Source organism: Carlito syrichta, unplaced genomic scaffold, assembly GCF_000164805.1.
Source record: "Carlito syrichta isolate Samal-C Ts95f unplaced genomic scaffold, Tarsius_syrichta-2.0.1 Scaffold308051, whole genome shotgun sequence".
Classification (NCBI taxonomy): Eukaryota; Metazoa; Chordata; class Mammalia; order Primates; family Tarsiidae; genus Carlito; species Carlito syrichta.
In genome coordinates, this window is record NW_007252147.1 from 1,473,130 (window position 1) to 1,495,745 (window position 22,616).

Genomic DNA, 22,616 nt, shown 5'->3' on the forward strand with positions numbered 1-22,616 from the left:
TTATTTATTGGAAAAAAGTATTTTAAAGAGATGAGGACTCACTGTTGCCCTGACTGGAGTACAGTGGTGTGATTATAGCTCACTGCAACCTTGAACTCCTGGGCTCAAGTGATCCTCCAACCTCAGCCTCTCCAGTAACACTGTGAACAAAACAATTCTATACAGATTCTTTATCATTATCAGAAGGTTCCTGAAGTTGCCTTAGGAAATATATATATATAAAAATATATATAAATAAATATATATAAATAAATATATATATATTTCTTAAATTGCAAGGTCTTACTTTGTATGAATCACATTTCCATTAGTAGTTTTATACCTGGGGTCTTTTTGGCATTCTTGTTTTTGGATTCTCTTCCACAATTTCTATCCCAAGTTATATAAATTTGTGTTCCACAAGTTTCTCTTATGCTCATCTTCTCATTATTTTTTCATGTTTCTAATCTTTTTCCCTTTAATGTCTCTGGTTTCTTTTTGGTCTAAAACTCATTCCAAATGTAAATAAAAAATGAATTTCATTAATGTCCAATTTTATCACTGCTTCTTAACCATTAAGTACACATATGCAATACAGATGTAATAATCTTTTATTCTTTTATTGTCATATTGTAGTTTCATAACGATATAAATTCCAATAAAATTAGGAAACTTTAACTTCAATATGTGAGATCATAATGTATACAAAGCTGCCATAAGGTATAAATTAAGCCATGTATATACATGAATACATACATATACATTTCAATAACACATTGAAGATTTTCAAGGTTTTTTTTCTTTCGTTATTGCTAGACATATCAAAGCACAGTATAAAACTGGTCATCACAACACCCCTCTGTGATAATGATGAGAGTGGATTGGGAATGGGATGGAAGGCACAGAAGTCACAAGACAGCTCATTGTATGAATAAGTAGATCTAAATTCCTTAGCACTGATAGCTCAAACAATGTGGAGCCACTGACGTTCTGAATGGAATATAAGAAATGTATTAATTAATAGTATTTATTCAGTATTTACTCAGCCTCCCAGTACAAAACATCATCTTGGGAGTTTCCTAAGTATCCAAATTGTCTCATAAAGGATAAGTCACATATAAACCCCAAAGACAAGACTGGGCAACTGAAGTAGGATTAATTCTTCTGTGACTCAATGGTGCATTGCATGGCCTTTCTGTTTAGTGAGGCTCCACTCAAGAGAATGCCAACTTTGTGGTGGACACTGGCAATCCCTGGGTTTACCCATGTATCAAACCAACAACAAAGTTATCAGCCTATGGAATTAAGTATGTTACAAACCAATGCCTAATAAGCATTATGTTGATCAGGTGGAAAGGGGAGTAAAATAAATAAGGGGTCTTACATGTGAATTAATTCAAGAGACTATAAAATATTTTTTTAAAAATTTAGATTGTTTAATTACTTTTCAGACAAACAAAAAATCCCCACCACCCACTGACAATACCCTAATCATCCAACAGCCCATCAATGAATAGTCCTCTGCAACTGTCTGGAAATTTTCACCTTCTTCTTCCAGAAGGAGTACTCAATTTTCATTGCCAGGGTTCTTGGGAGATTCACTCTTCACTAGAAAAAAAAAAGTAAACATCCAGTCAAGTGTTTATGCTGTTTCTGTTTAGCTTGTTCTATTTTTCCTTCTCCTCTCCCTCCTGATGCATAGCAACAGCACTGCCCATGGGGACAAACTGTGTCATGTCCCAGGCAGCTGGGATATACAATTCTGGCCACAATAAATAGAGAAATGATGTCTGAAAGTGGCAATTATATTTTGTGAGGTAACGTCCTTCCTGACTCTGTGGAAGACTTAAGAATGGTCACTTCACAGTGTGGTTATGATCCCATACCCATGCCACTGAATAGATCACTATTATCTCAAAGACTGGCCCATTGTGGTTGGATACATTTTTTCCATGATTTTTTTTAAACTTAAAATTGAGGGTCAGTATATGTTGAGTAAACGCGGGCTGACAGAGGCCCAGCTAATCGCCATCTCCTTCCTTTCGCAGGAAAGACGATGCAGAGTAGAAATGGCCCTCCTCTGATGCTCCTGTCTTGCCCGCGAGACTAACACTAAACTAAGAGTTCCCTGAGGGCAGAAACTGAGTCTTTCTCCCCTGTATCTATCCCTGCAGTGTAGAGCATGACACTCCATCTTTTGTTTTTTGTTTCTCTCTAAATCTATAAAAAGAAAATCAGAGCAAGTGCTCTATTTATTTCACTCTGCTGTGAAGCTAAAAGGAACTCAGTTAAAAACCCTCTACAAATTGTTATGATTAAAATGTAGATTGTTTGGTTTGAGATTTAATAGCTGTTATCTCCATTGGGGAGATAAAGAAAACAGAGCTCAGAGAGGCAGAGTAACTGCTTAAGGGCCCACAGCCGCCAAAGGCTGATGCTAGAACCATACAGCTGGACCTTCGCCTCCTATTCCAACTGACAAATTCCTTGGAATTGGCTGATGTACCTAGATTTCAGATTGCCCTAGCAACCAAAATGGTATTAGCCGAGTCCTTTTTATGAGTAAGGCACTGGAATAAGTTCCATCCAAGATATGGTTCCTGCGTCCTGTGGCATTTCCTAAACTCTAGCAGGGTCCTTCAAGTGCCTCCATGACATTGTAAGTTAGCTGCTTTCTCCTCTGGCGTCCTCTTCGCTTCAGGCAAACTCTATTACAGCACTGCCAAGTCACACATGTGTTCCTGTGTCTGCTGTGCTGTAAAGTTTACGTGTGGGTTCTCGCGCCCGAGAACGTCCCCCTCATCCCTGAAAGGGAAAGCAAGAGAAGAAGGGCAAGGAGGCGTGAGGAGAGCGAGGGAGAACGGATGAAAGGACACACCAGCCCAACAGGAGACTGACCTAGGAGTAGCTGCCATGCCAGCTATTCCCACTAAACGCAGAACGCTTTCATTAACTCATTGACATCTGCTAGTCTAACTCTGGCTGACCAGCCTGGAAACCAAGTCCTAGCATGCTGAGCGCTTTCTGCTGGACTGACAAAGGTGGGCAAGCAGCACTTTGTATCTCCACTAGAGTGGGCTACCTTAACTGCTTAACCTTTTACAGTTAATCTTTTTCATTACTGGGAAAAGCAAAACCCAAAACTTGCCTATTGCTGATACACAGGCAGACTTTTTGAAAAAGTAAATTATGGCAATCTATACTCAAAACAAACATTATAATAACAACCATCAAGTGTGGAAACTACTGAATCCCGGCCCAGAAACACTGATCCAAAACTAGAAAAGAGACACCTTGTACTAGGAACTCAGAATCAAAATCCAACTTTTTTGCCTCCAGAGAGAAGGAATTTCAAGGCTTTCCAAAGAAAATGCCCAGTTCTTATATAATCTCCCTCCCTCTTCAAGGAGCCACCCTGTAGAATATCCAATATCGTGAAAATGTACAAAGAAACAGACATCTTAAAGTGCTTACAGAAAGAAATGCACATACAGGAGGACCTGGCATGATTTTTAAGGTGTGTGTACTTATGATGTGACAGCACTGGTATGGTCCTTAAGATCCTGTCAGATCCTCTAGTTCTTTGCTAAGGCAGCTCTAAATAATCTTCTGTACTAAACGCACTAGTCACCTGTGTTCCTCTAAATAAGTCAAACCTCATATACCTGCCAGAAAAAAATGGCAATTTTTATAATAAGTTTGCAAGTACACTCCCTAAGTAGTCTTTTCTTATTATTTCATTACAGGAAGCTTTGCTTGAATGTGCATTTCTAGACAAGGTGAAAGGAGAGTTGTGTGTGCTATTTATTTACACAGATGATGTTTGCCCTAGCTAGAAACCCACATTACTAAACAACTTTCCCTGAGATCAACATTTAGAGATCACTGTGTGAATTTATTAAAGAAAAGGCAAAGTATTGCAAAGCTTAAACAAAGTGAAACTGGATATTTAAGCTAAAATTCCTAACTGATTTTGAGAAAATAAAACAGGATATTCTCAAATTGTGAAAAGTATAAAGAATAAGATTTAGAGGCCCATAATTTATTATGAGAAATATCTGCTTGCTAATTAAAACCTACTTTCAAGACGTAGCACTGACAAAGATACATATATGTACAGAGAACGCCTTACAACATAGGTTACCGTATGTCACAGGCTATAATGCTGGTAAAACAATGCACCTGAGCCACACATTTCATATACTTCTTAGAAAAATAGAATTCAATCCAAGACAAAGATTTTACACTCCTTTAGAGTTTGTTACTATGAAATTTGGCTGTACCTATAATTCTTGGCAAAAGGTGGTATCTGATGGCTTTGAGTTAAGGTGGGTAACCTCTCTCATCCTTTTGAAGCAATTACTAAATCTTATTCATCCTCTCAAGTCTTGCATTCAGAAACACAATCAGCTTATTTAATCAGTAGTTACAAATATGGATAAGGCATTTTATATACTAAACTTTTATATACAGCTTTCCCAGTTTTAACACTTCCCCATTTGACCAAGGAAACAAAATCAGAGAAAATAAAACGAGCGAGTTTAAGAAAAGAGATAGAAGGTTAAGCCAATAGCACCAGCTTACTCTAAATGCTGCCAAAATTTAAAAAATAACATTCCTTGCAACATTATCTCTTTCTATAAGTAGGATACTAAAAATGTTTTGTAATCCCTGATTTTAGAAATTTTTAAAGTCTTAACGAGGGAGTAAATTTATCTGATCATGGACAGACGGTTACTTAAAGACTATTAGCTAAAAAGACAAAAATATACAGAACCCATGGCAAAAAAATGTCCTTTGATAGTCATTCAATTTTATTCATTTAAAGTCGGTATTATAAACTTATATGCTCTCAAACACAAGAGAAGCAGCAGCTCATTCATTTGGTTCTTTATCTGCAGCTACAAAGCAGATTCTGTAAATGTGTAAATATAATGAGAAAACACATATATAAAGAAATACGGGTAGTCGTATTTGGCTTCAGTTTCTCTAGAGTTATTCTAAGTGTTGCAGGAACAAATTTACACTTACCTTGGTGAAGAACTTTCATGTCATTACTGGATCCTTTCAATACCACATGTAATGTTGGGTACTCAACGATAACTCTGTTCCTCAGATTGTCTAGGAGACTTTTAAAAGGATCTAGTTCATAATATCTTAATAAAAAGGCAAAGCCAACAAAAAACAAAAAGCACCTTTAATATTCGAAATTACTCATAAATATATCAGAGTTCTTTACAATAAAAAATTGTTAAGGTGATGGCATTCATTCAGTGGCTATTTCCTTATCACACAAGTTTAAGACTATCTAAGAAAACCAGGTAAATGAGCTATTATCATAGAGTTTTTAAAACTAAATCAAAAGCATATCAAACATTTTGGCATTAGGAACACTCTACAAATGTCCTTATCAAACAAGAAATAAAGACTCAGAATATCTACACTTCATGTGTCATTTTTCTTGGATAAGAGAATGACTAGCTAAAAATTCAAATTCAGTTCCTCACTAGAGGTGACATATGGGAATATGTTGGCATGTGAACATCAATCTCATGTCAAAGAAGAAAAACTTAAGAACATGTCTCCCAAGGTAGTGCAGAAGTTCTCCAGCTTTCTTCTCCATCCCCAACAAGGACAGGTGATATTCACATCTAAACACACATGACTGGCACACCCAGTCTGACAGTTATCACTCCACCCTTTTCCCTCCTGCTGAAAAAGCACACTGGAATACAAGTGATCAAGAGTGAGATCATCATTGGGATGCCTTTGAATTCGGTGCAAGTTTAAGAGTAAATCATTCACAAACTTTAGGATTTCTTAAGTAGTATCAAATTATCTGCTCATTACCATAACGCACAGCTGACTGAGACACGTGGCACACTCATGAGGAATTTTGGTATGGTGGTTTCTCTGTGTTGTATGTCTGTCCCATGCAATAGCTTACAAATTGGGGAGATTCAAAAAGTGCTTAAAAACCGCAAAGCCACGCCACTCACTATAAAAACTAACTTCTTTCTAAGAAGTAGGTGACAAAGTGAGAAGACAATTATAAAATCAAAACTTTACTTATGCATCCTTGACCACACACCCCACCCCGTAATTAAATTATTCATTTTAGAATAGCAGAATATTCTCTATGTTGAAAAGAAATTTGAAATGCAAAATACTCGGCTTTTCTAAGCCAGCCTCCCATAGACCATAGAATTCATACATTCTTTTCCCTGTGTGTAATGTAATACAGATGTGCTTACAATACTTTAAAACTGGTTCCAGCATTCAAGGATTAAATGCTTCACATCTTTTAAACATTATTTCCCTTTGAAATAAGCAGTGTTTTTTAAATAAAAGCTAGCAGTAATTATACAAAAGAGAAAAATAAGATTGTATTCAATACTCAAGTAGAAAATTAACTTACAAAGTACAGTATAAAATGGTGTAACTAAATTTTTCTTGGGAGAAAATAAGACCTGGATTCTTAAACAAGAGAATTCTACAAATATTTGAAATAACTTATCTGTTGTGCATTTTAACTAAATCATAAGGCAATTTTCAAATAAGGGAATGTTTCTTATTTATTTATTTTGATAAATAATTTTCAATGCATATGTAATGTTTTAGGGATTCTACTTTTGTAATATTAAATCTTCATTGATTTTCTCTATATTTCCCAAGCTGAAACAATAAGAAACGAGTTCTTCAAAAGCCACACAGGGATCAGAGCCTAATATAACTGATGATATAAAATAAAATGTTGCTAGCAGAGTTCAGAGTTAAAAATTACCTGTAAGTTACATATACCTTCAATCCTAAAACCTGGTCCCTAGTTTATGTGCCAAGCAGACACTGTGGAAAGCACTAGGGATGCAAAGATTTATAAAAGATTCGCCAACTAATACATTATTTTAAAAACATCTTATTCAAATGCAATGGAAATCTGGTATGTTATAAATTTCTAATCATAGGAATATTGCTATTGAGTGCCAGCAAGTTTCTGGCTACAGCCTAGTTCTAGTCTGTTAACTGAAGAGATGAGAGTTCACCAAATAATCTTTTTGCTGAAATTTTTACTTTCTTAGATTTTTTTTATTACTAGTGGCTACTCTTAATCTACCATAAACATTTGCCAGTAACTTAAAAGTAAATTAAAGAAAAGGCTATCAAGCCCATATGGGGTTAACATTTTATAGACTAGGAATTTAGTTAAATGAAGCAGCAACTTTCAGTTGTTGTTCAGTAGTTGTTTGGGTTTGAAGACTAACATTGAGTTAAAATCCTGGCTCCAACATTCTCTGGTCTGTGATCCTGGACAAGTTACTTAACTTAATCCCCACCCAGTTTCCATGCTTGAAAATCAAGATAATGACAGTACCGACTCAGAGAGTTATTGTGAGGGCTGAATAATAAAACATAAAAACTGCTAGGCTCACTTATTTAAGCCATGGGCACATCAGTTTTATTTACCTAAAATAACAACACATTCCTATAGAAACTTTAGTTCACGGCAAAGCCACTGGATTTCTTACTGACAGAATGGGTAGGAGCAGTGGCTCACACCTGTAATCCCAGCATTTTGGGAGACTGAGGCAGGAGGGCTGCTTAAGCCAAGGAGTTCAAGATCAGCCTAGGCCATGTAGCAAAACCTTGTCTCTGCAAAAAATAAAAAAAAATTAGCTGGGCCTGGTGGTGCACACCTGTAGTCCCAGTTACTTGGGAGGCTGAGGTGGAAGGATCATCTGAGCCCAGGAAACGGAGGCTGCTTTGAGCTGTGGTCATGCCACTATACTCCAACCTGGTTGACAGAGTAAGATCCTGACTCAAAACAAAACATCAAAAAAGAATGGCATCTATATAACCACTGAGGCATATATTTGCCTTTATGTGCATTTTTCATTAAATGTAGCCTTAAACTTTCAGTACGACCTTCAACCATTATTTTATTATCACATTTATTTCCAAGAGGATAGAAGTGCTTTGAATGTTTTTGTTTCCATTATCTTGAGACAAGCTTTAAGAGTCCAGCTTTGCACTGCTGAAACATTTAGGCTTTATTTAGCTTCTTTGCAAAACATTAAGTCATTGAATCCTAAGGGACAACTTTATCTTTTTGAAATTTTCACTGACTCTGGTATTTCCATTAATAAAACGGCTCTACTACCAGAAGATAAACTACTTAGGTTTGGGAGAATTAAGACACCAACATTTGTCTTTTCTCATACCCCTGGGACCCTTCTCAGACAATTCCTCTTGTTATTTCACTTGCTCACTCTCACAGCCTCACTAGCTGACCCTGCTCTGGGCAGCTTCACAGGGGCGTTATGAGGGCAGTATGGCTCAGTAGGCCAAACAGGTGTTACAATGACATTACATAAACAAAAGTTGTCTTGAAACTCCAGACTGTGCTTTTAATCTTGGCTCTACTGCTAAATTTCAAAGAAACTGGCCAAGTTCTTAAACTTTTTCTCTGTACTTTATTAACAATGAGGATGCTGCTTTTTTCTCTCCTGTAATTAAAAAGAGACAGATTAAAAAGAAGAAGAAGGCATCGGGTGTGGTGGCTCACGCCTGCAATCCTAGCATTTTGGGGGGCTGAGGTGAAAGAATCACTTGAGTACAGGAGTTCAAGACCAGCCTGGGACCCACAGTGAGACACTATCTCTACCAAAATAAGTAAGCAAGTTGGGTGGGGCCACTGCACTCCAGCCTGGGCAACAGTGAGACTCAAAAATAAAAAATAAAAACAAAGTCAAAAAACCACTTTACTACCCATCTGATCACTGACACTCCTTGGCTCATCACTCCCTCCACCTTCATTTTTTTAATAAAAAATATTAAAACTAAGTCTGAGCCTCTCTAAATGTAACAATCTAATAGCAGACCCTAGGCTACAATGATTTCCCACTAAAATAAGGTCACTGAATGAGGTGATCACAACGGACCCTTCAGCTCTAAATTTCTACAGTTTTTGATTCTCAACTGCCACATAGTATTTGTTTCTCAAATTAGGTTTCTGGGTTAAAAGTGTAACTAGATTAAGAGTTTTAGGCCCTGTTTTGTTTTATTATTTTTAAAAAGGTATTATTTAAAATTTCTCCAAATTCCTTATGTAACAATTCTGCAATGCATAATGTCCAAGTCACATAGAAAAAGATCTTCCTACAGTTATTTCTAACCCAATCTCTTTTTAGTGTTCATATTTAAAAAAAAAAATCCGTAATTGAATTAGTGGTTTGCTACACTTTGTTTTGGGATTTTTATGTATTAGTGTGGAAGGGGACTACACATGCTTGACATGGAATACAATTCAGAAAGCTCAACAGTTCAGAACTGTAGTGATAAATTATTCTAGTATAACACAATATGAAAGCTATGGATGCAGTGAAATAAAATGGCCAATTATAGATTTTAAGACCTGTTTTAAAGAAGGGCTTACAAGGTTCTAACTTGTCCTAGATGCTATTTCCTTGGAGTATTTTCTGATTCTCACTGGTAAATTATTTTTAAATCCACAAGGCTTGGGTTCCAGTCCTATCATTGGTCTTTATGAGCTATAACTCCTCAAAGAGATTTAGTTTTCCTCATTAGTAGAATGGCAGTAAAGACAGCTGCATGGGCTACATATAATAGGTGTAACTGTTCCTAAACTATAACTTGCTAATAGGCTAGTATTAGTAATAAGATTTTATACTCCAAAAGTAAGTTGGCAACCCTAGCAGAGAAATGACAGAATTAGCAGGAATTATCTTTATAATCTATGACAAAACTAGTTAGTAGAAGAAGCCTGAACTGAACTTGACTGACAAACAGACCAGAGTCCAAATTCTGGCCTTATAAACTGTAACTTGGCTTCTTTGGGTAAGTCAATTGCTTAGAGCCTAAGATTACTACCATGTACAATAGAGACAAAGTATGTACTTTATTAAAATTAAGGCATGTAAAATTGTTGTAAACATAGTGCCTGACACTTATGCATCAATTGATTTCTCAAGTATTTACCCCTAGTGTCTACCACGTACAGATATTCTGCTACATAACAGAATTTCATAGAAATAAACCCCACACTTTATTGGGGGTGCCACACAAACAACAACCACATTTCATTGGTACAAGTGTCATGATAGAAATCTAAAGCTAAGTAGACAACAAATGTTCTCCGTTCCATACCTACTTCCAAATGTCTTACAGGCTGCACAGTGGCTTCAAAATCTAGCTACTTCATTTCCTAACCCTAGTTACCCGCTCTTCTTAATTGCTGCACATTCTTTTTTCCCTCAACTTTATTGAGGTATAACTGATCAATATTTATCACTTCATATACTTAGTATTTTCTTTATTTTCCTTTTTCTTAAAATCTCTCCTCAATGCACTTTCTCCTAATTAATGTAGATAATTTTTATGTTATTTATATTTTATTTTAAAGATGGGGGTACAATTCAGGATTAGGTATACAAATGGACATTGTACAGGTAAAGTTTGGGCCTCCCATCGGTCCCCACTTTGCTTGGTTTAAGATCAGGTACCCTTATTGATGTTGTGCTCTCCCTGCCCTCGGCAATATTGGGAATTTTAATCAGTCTTAGTTGTGTTAATAAATCACACATTTCCTTTGGAGCTAAACTGAGTACAAAAGTCTGATCAGTATAGACTCTTACATCTCCAGCCTAAATTAGAATGTATTACTTTACAAAATATAATTAGGTTCCTCAGATAAACGTTTGCTTAAAGGTTGGTTACGTAGTCCACGAACTACATTATAGGAAGATATTATTTTAGAGTTGACAGGAATTTGAGTCTTTTTTGTCTTCCACATAAGGATAATGAAGCCCTGAGAAGTTAAGTATCTTACGCAAGGTTGCTCAAGGAAATACAAAGTTGGGATAGTGAAGTAGATCTTAAGAGTTCATTCAACTCATTCATTCATTTCTTACTCAACACATATTTACTGAGCGTCTACCATGTTCTAGACACTGTTCTCGGCATTAAACATACAATGGTGAGCTATAATGTATTTATTCGTTAGAGGTGAAAGGACTAAGGCTTTCTAGGAAGAAAGTATATGTGTAAGGCAGAAACAGAAATAAGCCAGGTCTACATTATGAGTAGAGAGTGGATATGTTTACAATACTGAACAGAGAACGAACATGGGAATGCATGTAAAATTCAGACAGTTTTGGTACTTATAAATTTCAATTACATATGTCAAGATCCCTCCAAAGAGAATTTATGTTGGCCACAAAATATTCTATAGCTTAACTAGGACGGATAAATTTAACAGAGTAACATTAAGTTGAGAGTTAAAATAGTTCCTACATTTTTAGGGAGAACCCTTATATTTCATATCGTTCCCTTACCAATAACCAAAAAAGTATTTATTTGAAGTGAGATCATCATTATGGAAACTGTAGGCTTGCAATTTGCTTCAAATTTGACCACGATATCACTTTGGATCTACTCTTCAGTACAGCCTCTCAAACTAAAGTTTTCAAGTTCAAAGCTACTAAGACTTCAATACTTGAGCATGCATCAGTCCTGTAAACACTCACATACCAACTGTGTGAACTAGCTTCCTTAGAGCTTAGTTCACAATTCTTATCATAAAACTGCCTTGGGAAGAAGGTCACATGAAGCCCCTTCCATCACTGGAAGGGTGTCATCTCTGAGATGATAAGAATGTTTAGTAGCCTGCTCTATATACTTCCTTTACGTGTGTGAACACTCTTCAGGTTGATTCTAACATTTTCTAATCCTTAACACCTTGCTTTCTTTGTTCTAGAATCTAGATCCAATATATGGTCAAAGGTTAATACCACTCTGAGCACATACTCATCCTGACCATGACTACTTTGAAAAATAATCAACAGTCTCCAGAAGAGAGATAACAAAGAACTGTGGCTGGGTTTCATGAAATCCAAGAATAGGCATTATGGTCACTTACGGCACTGAGAGGCATGTGCTATATTGCAAAGAACTTACTAAGGCTTTGGAAGCAGGCAGCCCTAGGTTATAGGTTCTACCATTTAATGGGTTACTTAGCTGTAGCCAGGGCTATCCATGCAATTATGTTTATAATGCATAATGTATGTAATACTATGACATAATTACAATGTATATATACAAAGTGCTTAACAGAGTACCGAACCAGTAGTAAGGCACTCAATAAAAGGTCGTCATTAATGCTTACTATGTTCCATAAAGACAACTATTAGCCTCCAGATTCAACCTTGATTTTTAACTCACCCTTGAAGCAAACATTTTTTTGTGTTTGAGAAAAATTACTCAGGGTCATCACACATTTTGCTTGCACAAAATAAGCAAAAAATAATTGTAGAAAACAATGACACTTTAGTATATTTTTGAACAGATATCTAAAACTTCATTTAAAATCTTTATTCTCAAGTTAAATAGACACAAAGAACATAATTTATGGTATACTGTAAATATTGATGATTTAAAATGTAACATATTACTCTTAATTAACTAGAATCTAAATACCATGGCAATTTGATACCAACATCATCCATTTAAAAAAATATATGAGCAAGCTCTTCTTTTTTAAGTTAGAAATCTTATTTGGTTTCTTTTTCTCCATGAATTCATATTTCCATTCTAATTCTTCCACAGAAGTTTATGCTTAATAATGTTTATGCTTGAAAATCTTTTACTGATTAACCAATCATACTTTTCTGCAACAGATGTATGTACATTAAAAATCTTAATTTTATTACCTATGATCTTAATGTTTAAACTATTAAAATCTCTTCTGAAGTGAATAATTTTAACTACAAAGGGAGAACCATAAAAAAAAACCCTGTAATTTATTTATAAAAGATTGTATATTTATTCTTACATGTTTAAATTTCAGTCACCTTCAAAGTACTCTTCATTTGATATAGTAAATTTATCAAGATGCTTTTTCTACTGTTCAAAACAGCTTCTGAACTCATCAATTTTGATGCCTTTTAGAGTTTCTGCTGTTTTTTTGTTTTACCTCTTCCACATCGGCAAAATGCTTCCCTTTGAGAGCTTTTTTCAGCTGGGGAAGCAAAATTAAAAAGCTGCCTGGGGTGAGATCGGGTGAATAGGGAAGGTGGGTATGGGGGTCATGCCATTTTTGGTGTGAACAGGTGTGTTGTCACAGTGGAAGAACCAGCCACCTGTTTACCACAACTCAGTATGTTTCTTCTGCAACACAGCCTTTCACAAAAATGCTAGCTGGTACACTGATACTGATGGGTTCCTAGAACACTTAACTAGAATGGGAAGCCTGTACTATAAGGGGCCCACTCTCCAAAAGATAACTCTGAGCATTTGGGGGTCCCCTCCTCATATTATGAGTATACAATTATCAAAATAACACTAATATATTACAAACATGTAGAGTAAAATTATCTCTTATGATGGATCAGGCCTGTTAATGGTATCTTCTACTAGAAGCAAGGTTGTTTACTACTGATTCTTAGATTAAGTGATTTTTTTCCCATTTGTCAACTCAGCACCCATTAACAGAATCCAGTTTCAAAAGGAAAGCAAGAAGTATAAGTAAGTCACAAAACTTCCTTCCTTCATCATAGTTATTTCCAAGGGATCTACCTTAAAGGGCAGAAATGGTCTCTGGCTATCAAGACAGCTGAAAGTAGTGAATACCATTTTTAGAAATTCAGAAATGCCTTCACTGTTCTCTAATATATGTTTACTTCTGAACCATTATTATCAAATTCATCCTAACTTTCAAGATCTTCCATTTCCTATGGTCGAAGATTATTTTTAAAAGTCTTAGCTTTTAACACAAATATTATAAATTTCCTATTTAGAATATGTTTTAAAGTATATCTTTCAATTATTCAATGTAAACCTAAAACAAGATCATCTAATTTTCCATTTCCAGGTCAATTAGGCAAAGGGTACAGACTAGTATCTTTAAGGAGGTAAAAATACGATTTAAAAAAAAAATCTAATGTTAGGTGACATATTTCCTTTATAAAACTTCAACAACTCAACTGAATAAACATCTACCAAAATCTTATTATATTGAAAACATGTTAGACACTGCATGAGAATCAAAAATGTTCTCATGGAGTTTACCACCCAGCAGTGTTGTTCAAAGTGTAGTCCCAGGAGTAATTTATATTAGGGTCCCCCTCGGGAGACAGAGACTGTAAAATATGTAGGTTTCAGGGCCCTATGGAAGATTTACTAAAACAGGACCTCTGAGTGCAGGTTGGAAATCTACATTTTCAACCAAAGTCCTAGATGATTATGACAGACACTGAAATCTGAAGAGCACTGTTCTGAGAAAAGAAGAAATACAGGTTACATGTGCAACCAGGGAGATTTGTACAGTAAGGGAAAATAACCGGCCAGCAGGGGCACGCGCTAGGCAAAAAGCAAGGAGGGATCTGCTAAGGACTATGCAGTGAGGCAAACAAGAGAGCCAGGCTCTGAAAGTCAAACAGGTTGAAAGCTTGTGTCTTGGCAGCAGAGTCAAGAGTTTAGGCGTCAGAGTCTGGCAATTACCACGGGCTGGGGCGTCATCTCTGTTCTCAGGGAGAAGGAAGGGGGTCTTTGCTGCTGGTGAGTGGGTATTAATAAAAGCCAAAAAAGGTCAAGTGGACCTCACCTGAAGCCCTTACATAGGCAAAATCATTTCCTCTAAAAGGATATAGGAAAAAGTATCTTACTTCTTAACTTCACTGAAATTATTTTAAAGAATCTTATATTAAAGATCCATAAGGATCCAAAGAAAGTAAACTGAGTTTTTCTTTTTTTTAAATTTAAAAACATCCTCTCAGCATGGAAATAAAATCATCCAAGAGAAATAGCTCATACTTTTGCTGGTTGCTTTTCAAACAAAGCGTTCCAAAATTATTAACTAAAACCGGTATAGTAGGAAACGACTAACAGGATCTGTGCAAGTACAGCTGGGTAGTATGCTCAGGAAGAGGAATAATTTTTGTGATATTCATGAAATCAAAGCCTAGCTAATGCTTTAATTTGGCTTGGGTCTACATCGAAATTCTTGGCTTTATATACCAATTTGTGAAAGCAGAGTGAAGGCAACTAACTTGTGCCTTACTTTCTGAGAACAGAAAGCTGGTAAGAAATGTGGCAAGAGGGCAAGAATAGCCTTACCCACAAGTTTCTTACATGAAATCTTCTCTCCTGGGAATGTGAGCTCCACAGGGGCAGGTATTCCCGAGGTGCTTGCTGAATGAATACATGTATTTAAAAAGCTACAGTCGCTTATACATGGGACAAATTCGAACTATGTATTCAAGGGAAAAAATTACCAAATAGCTCAGCAGCAAATTCCTTGGCATTAGACAGGCATCCTACAATCATGGTTGAAAAATAAGGCACGCTCAGCAGAGCTAAAACCTGGGAAATTCAAGCTTGCTCTAACCGATCAGGGATATCATGAGATAATTGTCATAAACCCTCCAAGAATGGTAAACAAAGCTGGTGGAAATGGACAACATCAAGTTGTTGGTAAACATACTTTACTCTGAAGTTACTGAAATGCTATAAACTGCAAGATACATTTAAATCAAGCAGCCACAAGGAAACTACACGTTTCTGCCTTCTAAGCACTTTTCAGGAAATAATAAAATGCTCCTATTTAGAATGCTTATCTTAAATTAGAGCCTAACATTTTATAACCTATAATAATCTTCCTTAGATGTTCTCAGAATGTACTTTCCTTTAATGATATAACTGTAATTACGTATACAATCAAATATAAATGTGCAACTTGGTCTTTCCATGAATGTATTATATGGAGAACTCTGTGGTTTAAAAATATGATAAAAATAAACAAAAATCAATGCTTAAATACATCTCCACACTATCTAGTTTCATTGTTCATGATTAAAAAATACTTACAAAACTGGGAGGTTCTTTAGAAATTAGGATAACTATGTGTTGAGGTTGACTGAGTAATCAGAAATAAAAAGATGTGCCCTATACCAATTTAGGTCCACATTCAGGATACCTCAACTGGAATTTCTGACACTACTACTGCTGTCAAGTGATATCATCACTACGTAAAGTTAAGCAGTGTGGCAATTTTTAAATCCAAAATTCCTGGGTCATATCCTATCCCCTTCCTCTGCTTCAGCACTATTTTCTTTTCTTTCTTTCTTTTTTTTTTTTTTGAGTTAGAGTCTCACTCTGTTGCCCAGTCTGGAGTGCAGTGGCATGCTCATGGCTACAACGGCCTTGAACTGCTGGGCTCAGGTGATCCTTCTGCCTCAGCCTACCAAGTAGCTAGAAATACAGGCATGTGCTACCATGTCCAGCTAATTTATTTATTGTAGAGATGAGGTCTCACCAAGTTGCCCAAGCTGGTCTCAAACCAGCAAGCTCAGGTAATTCTCTCACCTCAGCCTCCCAAAGTGCTGGGATGAAAGGCATGAGCCACTGCGCCTGGCCTTTTTTTGAGTCAGAGTCTCACTCTGTCACCTGGGCTGGAGTACAGTGGCACACTCACAGTTACCGTAGCCTCGACCTGCTGGGCTAAGGCAATCCTTCTGCCTCAGCCTTCCAAGTAGCTGGAACTACAGGCATGCGTACCACACCCGGCTAATTTTTTTTTATTTATTGTAGAGATGAGGTCTCACCAAGTTACCCAGGCTGGTCTCGAACACATGGACTCAGGCAATCCTCTTGCTTCCACCTCCCAAAGTGCTGGGATTACAGGCGTGAGCCACCATGCCCAGCACTATTTTCATATGTCATTTAGTTCAAGTAAACAGTCCAAATGGAGAAATCTGGAGGATAAGCTTTCTACACAGATAAGGTAGAGTCAAGGTACTTCCATGTTCTTCAGTCTGACTCAGGCTTAGTATTGAAACAGTTTACTCTAGGTGTCCCTTATGGTCAACACCACTTACCTTTTACTTTATTAATTTGCCATTCCCTCCACTATGGGGATTAAAAGGTTCAGTTTTGTTTACTAAAATCCTAAAGTGAATTCCATATAATTCATGTTCAAACAAAAAATCTGCATTGTTCTCTTGGATTTTACCTCTGGTCAATCATTACATAATTCTCCCTTCTTCTTTTAAAAAAAAATCTAATTAGTTCATTTAAATGTTACTCATGGTTTATGCTATGGCACACTCTTAGTGAATATACTATGGCTTTAGTCTCATAAGTTTACTAAGAGAACACCTCTGAGGGTCAATGTGCCAACTCCCTTAGCCAGTCAGACTTAACTCTGGCAAAATAGCCTTTTCCTCCAAGATCCAAGGAAATCAGAATTGCTTGCAATAAAAAGTAAGTGTGGGATACCAAGTATGTTAAAGTTTATAATATAGGACAGATAAAAGCCTATTATAAGATGACATGATCCAAAGGGGTGTAGTAAACAGCTATCATGCTGCTGAGTACAAAGGAATCAGGATACCTAGGGACCAGCACTCAGCAAGTTACCAGTCAAAATGCTAAGACCTATTTTACCAATGAGCCCAAGGGTTTGTAAACCTACACTGTGAAAATGTCAAAGTGCACTGGAACGAAGTTTGGATGACCCACCTCGGGCACTGAACTTCTCTGTGCTTCATTTTCCTTAAAAATCCTTTACTCTAATTTTGTATCTTTCCTTCTTTAGGGTCCCAAAGAGGACCAAAGTTGTCAATAAGCAGAAATACTTTGGAGGAACTCTTTTGTTCTGAGTCATAGGTCTCAGCAGTGGGCTTAAAATATTCAGTAAACTATGCTGTAAACAGATGTGCTTTGTTGTTCCACTTATACAGCATAGGCAGAGTTGATTCAGCATAATTCTTAAGGGTCCTAGAATTTTTGGAATGGTAAATGAACACTGGCTTCAACTTAAAGTCACCTGCTGCATTAGTCCCTAAAAGAGAGTCAGCCTACCCTTTTGAAGATTTGATGCCAAGCATTGGCTTCTCCTCTCTAGCTATATGAAACTCCCAGATGGTGTCTTCTTCCAATAGGTTTCACCTACATTGAAAATCTGTTGTTTAGCATAGCCTTCTTCATCAGTATCTTAGCTCAATTTTGTGGCTGCAGCTTCTCCATCAGCATTTGCTGCTTCACTCTACACTTTTAGGTTACTGAGACAGTGTCTTTCCTTAAACCTCATGGACCAAGCCAACCTCTGCTAGCTTCCAACTTTTCTTCTGCAGCTTCCTAACCTCTCCCGGTCTTCAAAGAATTGAAGAGAGTCAGGGCCTTGCTCTGGATCAGGCTTTGGCTTAAGGGAATGTTGGGGCTATAATGATCTTCTATCCTGACCATTCAAACTTTCTCCATATTGGCAATAAGGCAGTTTCGCTTTCTTATCATTTATGTGTTCACTGGAGCAGCACTTTTAAATTTCCTGTGAGAGTTTTTCCTTTGAAATCACAACTTGGCTAACTGTTTGGCATAAAAGGCCTCGCTTTCAGTCTGCCTTGGCTTTCGACATGCCTTCTTTCACTAAGCTTAATCATTTCTAAAGCTTTTGATTTAAAGTGAGAGACGTGTGATGTTTTCTTTCACTTAAACGCTTAGAGGCCACTGTAGGGTCATTAACTGGTCTAATTTCAATACTATTGTGTCTCAGGGAAAATAGGAAGACCCGAGGAGAGTGACGAAGATAAAGGAATGGCTGGTCAGTAGAATAGTCAGAATATATATAACAGTTACTGATTAAGGTTGTCATCTTGTAGGGCACAGTTCATGGGGTACAAAAGCAATGACAATAGTAACATCAAAGTGTTACTACTGTACTGCAGATCACCATAAAAGATATAATGAAAAAAATCTTAAATATTGCTGAGAATTACCAAAATGAGAAGCAGAGTGAGCACATGCTGTTAGAAAAGACTTGCTTGATGTAAGATTGCCACAAATGTTCAAATTGTAAAGAATGCGGTGTCTGTGAAGTGCAATAAAGTAAGCACAATAAAACAAGGAATGCTTGTATTGTAAAACATTGTAACCAGGGTGATTTTTCAACCAAATGTATCCTACATTAGAATTGTAACTGTTTTTGAATTTTGACTTGAAAGTTATTTTTAAAGTGTAGGTTATATTGATAGACAGATAATTAGTTTAATAACTAGCTACTTAAGCTGATCAAGTTACTTAATTATATTACAGAACTAGAAAATATTGTAAGAAATAGGGAGGAGAGCAATTTTACCTTACTAAATTTTGCTGCATATGTTCAACCTTCATTAAAATTTGGACCCCAGTCTGACAGCGAATGTAGGCTTTCAACCTAAAATAAAAAGGAAGTCATACTGAAGGAAGCAAAATGGATTTATAGTATATTTCAGGATAGTCTTATAAAGACTAAGCATTTATGAGTAGCTAATATTAAAGTTTATCTATCCAAGCATAGAAAAAAAGATAAGAATGTTTTCTAAGGATCTAAAAAAAATACCTTTCCTCTCTGTTCAGTAAAGTATCTTAAATTTAAAAAAGAAGAAAAACGCCTGCTTCAATAAATTAATCTGGCTATATTTTCTTAAAAAATGTATTCATTTTAATGACATACTTTGCCTTACTGCTAAATATATGACTAACAATGAGATTAGCAGTTATAAAAGGAAAAGAAACACAACGATTATAGCTATCCTAAAGATACTGCTTGATATATGACACAAGTCTGCTTCAGTCTGGGCATGATGTTTTATCACAAAAGCAAAAGAATGAGATCTAACTAGAACTGAATCAGACATGTTAGAATCCACCCAGTCTAAACTGTGAACACCAAGTTGCTCTGGAACCATTGCCAAGGATTCATTCATATCCCAAGCAAGTACCATCTGGTGAAAATAAAGTCAACTGGGTTCCTGCCCAGGAGCGCTAATAACTCACACTCTAATAATAGTTCTTTTTCTGAGCAGTGCCTACTATATACTAGGTCCTGTGCTAGGAAAGTTATATATGCTATTTCTCTTAGGCCTCATAACAACCCTATCTAGGAGGTATTATCCTCATTTCACTAATGGAAAAAATTAAGGCCTGTAAATTGAATAACTTGCTCTTAATCACACAGCTAATAAGGGACAGAAACAGCTATTCTAACCCAGGTATCCATGACTGAGTCTTTCCACTGTAGTACATTAACCACTTTTGTCCATGCTGTATTTCTGGACAGGAGGCAGAGTGTACCTTACTAAATTCTATGAAGGCTTGGCTAAAACAGGATTTCCTGTCTTTAACAGTTACTTGGAAACTTAATTTTCAGAGTTTTTGGTTCAACTTGAAAGGCAGTTTAGTTTAAGGGTTAAGGGTGCAGACTTTGACTACAGACTGCCTGGGTTTGAATCTCAGCTTCTCTGTTTACTGGCTATATGAAGTTATACACATGACGTTAAGCAGGGGGCCTCAACCACTGGGCCACAGACTGGTGCTGGTCCGTGGCCTGTTAGGAACCAGGCAGTACAGCAGGAGGTGAGTGGCGGGTGAGCTAGAGAAGCTTCATCTGTATTCATAGCCACTCCCCACTTCTCGTGTTATTGCCTGAGCTCCTTCTCCTGTCGGATCAGCAGGGCATTAGATCCTCACAGAAGTGCAAACCCTACTGTGATCTGTGCATAGGAGGGATCTAGGCTGTGTGCTCCTCATGAGACTCTAATGCCTGGTGATCAGAGGTGGAGCTGAGGTGGTAATGCTAGCACTGAGGAGTGGCTGCAAATTCAGACTAACATTAGCAGTGACGTTCGACTGTACATCCACCTTCCTACCCACATGATCTGTGGAAAAACTGTCTTCCAAGAAACCAGTACCAGGTGCCAAAAAGACTGGGACTGCTGAATCAGTTTTCTCATCTATAAAATGGGTATAATCACAGTAATCTATCTTACAGAATTGTTGTAAGGATTAAATGAATTAATACATTTATTATTATTTGCTTTGAAGAGCATCTGGAACACAGTAAACAGTAAGTATTAGCTACTGTTGTTACTTATACTGACTGACCTTCAGTAAATACCAAAGAAATGAGATAGAAAGTAAAGTGCACTGACACATCACATTCTAATAGTAATAAATATGCACCTAGCAAGTACTTCAACGTTTTTAATTTCAGAAAGTTACAAGATTTTTGAAACATACCTTTGACGAATTACAGGATCAGACTTTTCAGGATCAATGTAAGGTTTTAGGATTTCATTAATAGTTTTATCATCTGGTACTCTTTCCAACAGAGAAAAAAAAGCTATATTACTATTTATGATTCTTCTACTAAAAGTGTTAACTTAGAATTACTAAATGCTGTGGCTGTTTTTGCTTAAATAACTAAACAAAGACTTTTTATTTTATTCTTGGCAAAATGAAACATCCTTTTAAACAAAAATTACTTAGGAAAAAGCTCAAAAAGACTTCTTGGACATACTTAACAAGGTCTTTAAAAACAACATTCTGAGAAGCTCCCTATAAATCAATTATAAAAACATAAGCCTCTCTCAATACACACCTGTACTCAAACATGAAAAGAAAGAAGTCAGGATAAAATATATTTAACTGACAGAAATAAAAAATCTGGAAAAAGATTTCAGATGATGCTAATTTCAGTGCATGTTCAAATTTATTCATTCTAAATCATAAGACCAGGTTAAATTGATACTAATTTCCCTGGAAAGAAAACATTTAAAAATTTCCAACTTTCCTCTATTTATGCACACTGTCTTAAACTTATATATAAAGCTGTATAAACAAAATTAAGATACCATTTTAAAATAATAACTTTCCTCAACCATTTATACACATTCATATATACTATTGGCTTCATATCCCAATCTGTAAAATAAGTTCTTTCCCTGTCTTAAGTCTGGTATACAACTTCAAATAACAAAGTTCTTCAGTAAAATCCATGTGACAATTACAGAGAGGACATTTATGTCCAGTGTAGAAATGTGCTGAATATACTACTTGAAGAGCAACTTAAAAATTTTCCTAACACAAGAATCAACATTGTCATGATGTCCATCCCACCCAAGGCAATCTAAAGATTCAATCAATCCCCATCAAATTGCCAACATTATTTTTCAGAGACCTAGAAAAGACAATACAGAAATTCATACAGAAGCATAACAGAGCACGAATAGCTAAAGCAATCCTCAGCAAAAGAAACAAAGCTGGAGGAACCATACTTCCAGACGTTAAAATTTATTAAAAGGCTGCAGTAACCAAGACAGCATGGTATTGGTACAGAAATAGACACACAGACCAATGAATGGAGCAGGACAGAGAATCCAGAAGTAAAACCACTGTCCCTCAACCAACTCATCTCCATCAAAGCCATCAAGAACAAACACTGGGGAAAGGAAATCATATTTAGCAAATGATACTGGGAAAACTGCTAGCCACAGGCGAAAGATGAAACTGGACCCTACCTATCACCACACACAAAAATTAACTCAAAAATGAACAAAGAGCTTAAATGTAAAACTTGAAACTATAAGAATCTTAGAAGACAACTTAGGGAACAACCCTCCTCGACACCAGAGTAGGCAATGAATCCATGGTCAAGTCCTCAAAAGCAGACACAACAAAAACTAAGTTTGACAGGTGAGACCTTATCAAACTGAAAAGGTTTTGCATGGCAAAAGAAACCAACAAGAGAGCAAAGAGACAATCCATAGAACGGGTAAAAATATTTGTAAGTTATGTGTCTGACAAAA

The 22,616-nt window shown here is 36.4% G+C and overlaps 1 protein-coding gene across 2 annotated transcripts in view; it reads right to left on the reverse strand.

Annotated features, from left to right (window-relative positions):
* Positions 1–572: 572 nt before the first annotated feature.
* ZNHIT6 (zinc finger HIT-type containing 6) overlaps positions 573–22,616 on the reverse strand; it is a 48,121-nt gene continuing 26,077 nt past the window's right edge. Inside the window, exons 7-10 of one of the 2 annotated variants that reach the window (XM_008064805.1) lie at positions 21,049–21,129; positions 19,127–19,204; positions 5,011–5,135; positions 573–1,587 (exon numbers count right to left, since the gene is read on the reverse strand). In XM_008064805.1, the coding sequence (XP_008062996.1) occupies positions 1,547–1,587; positions 5,011–5,135; positions 19,127–19,204; positions 21,049–21,129 (325 nt within the window). In that variant the 3' untranslated portion in view covers positions 573–1,546. Of the gene's footprint in view, positions 1,588–2,476; positions 2,785–5,010; positions 5,136–19,126; positions 19,205–21,048; positions 21,130–22,616 lie in introns of those variants that run through there. The other variant, XM_021715920.1, reaches the window with a different exon arrangement.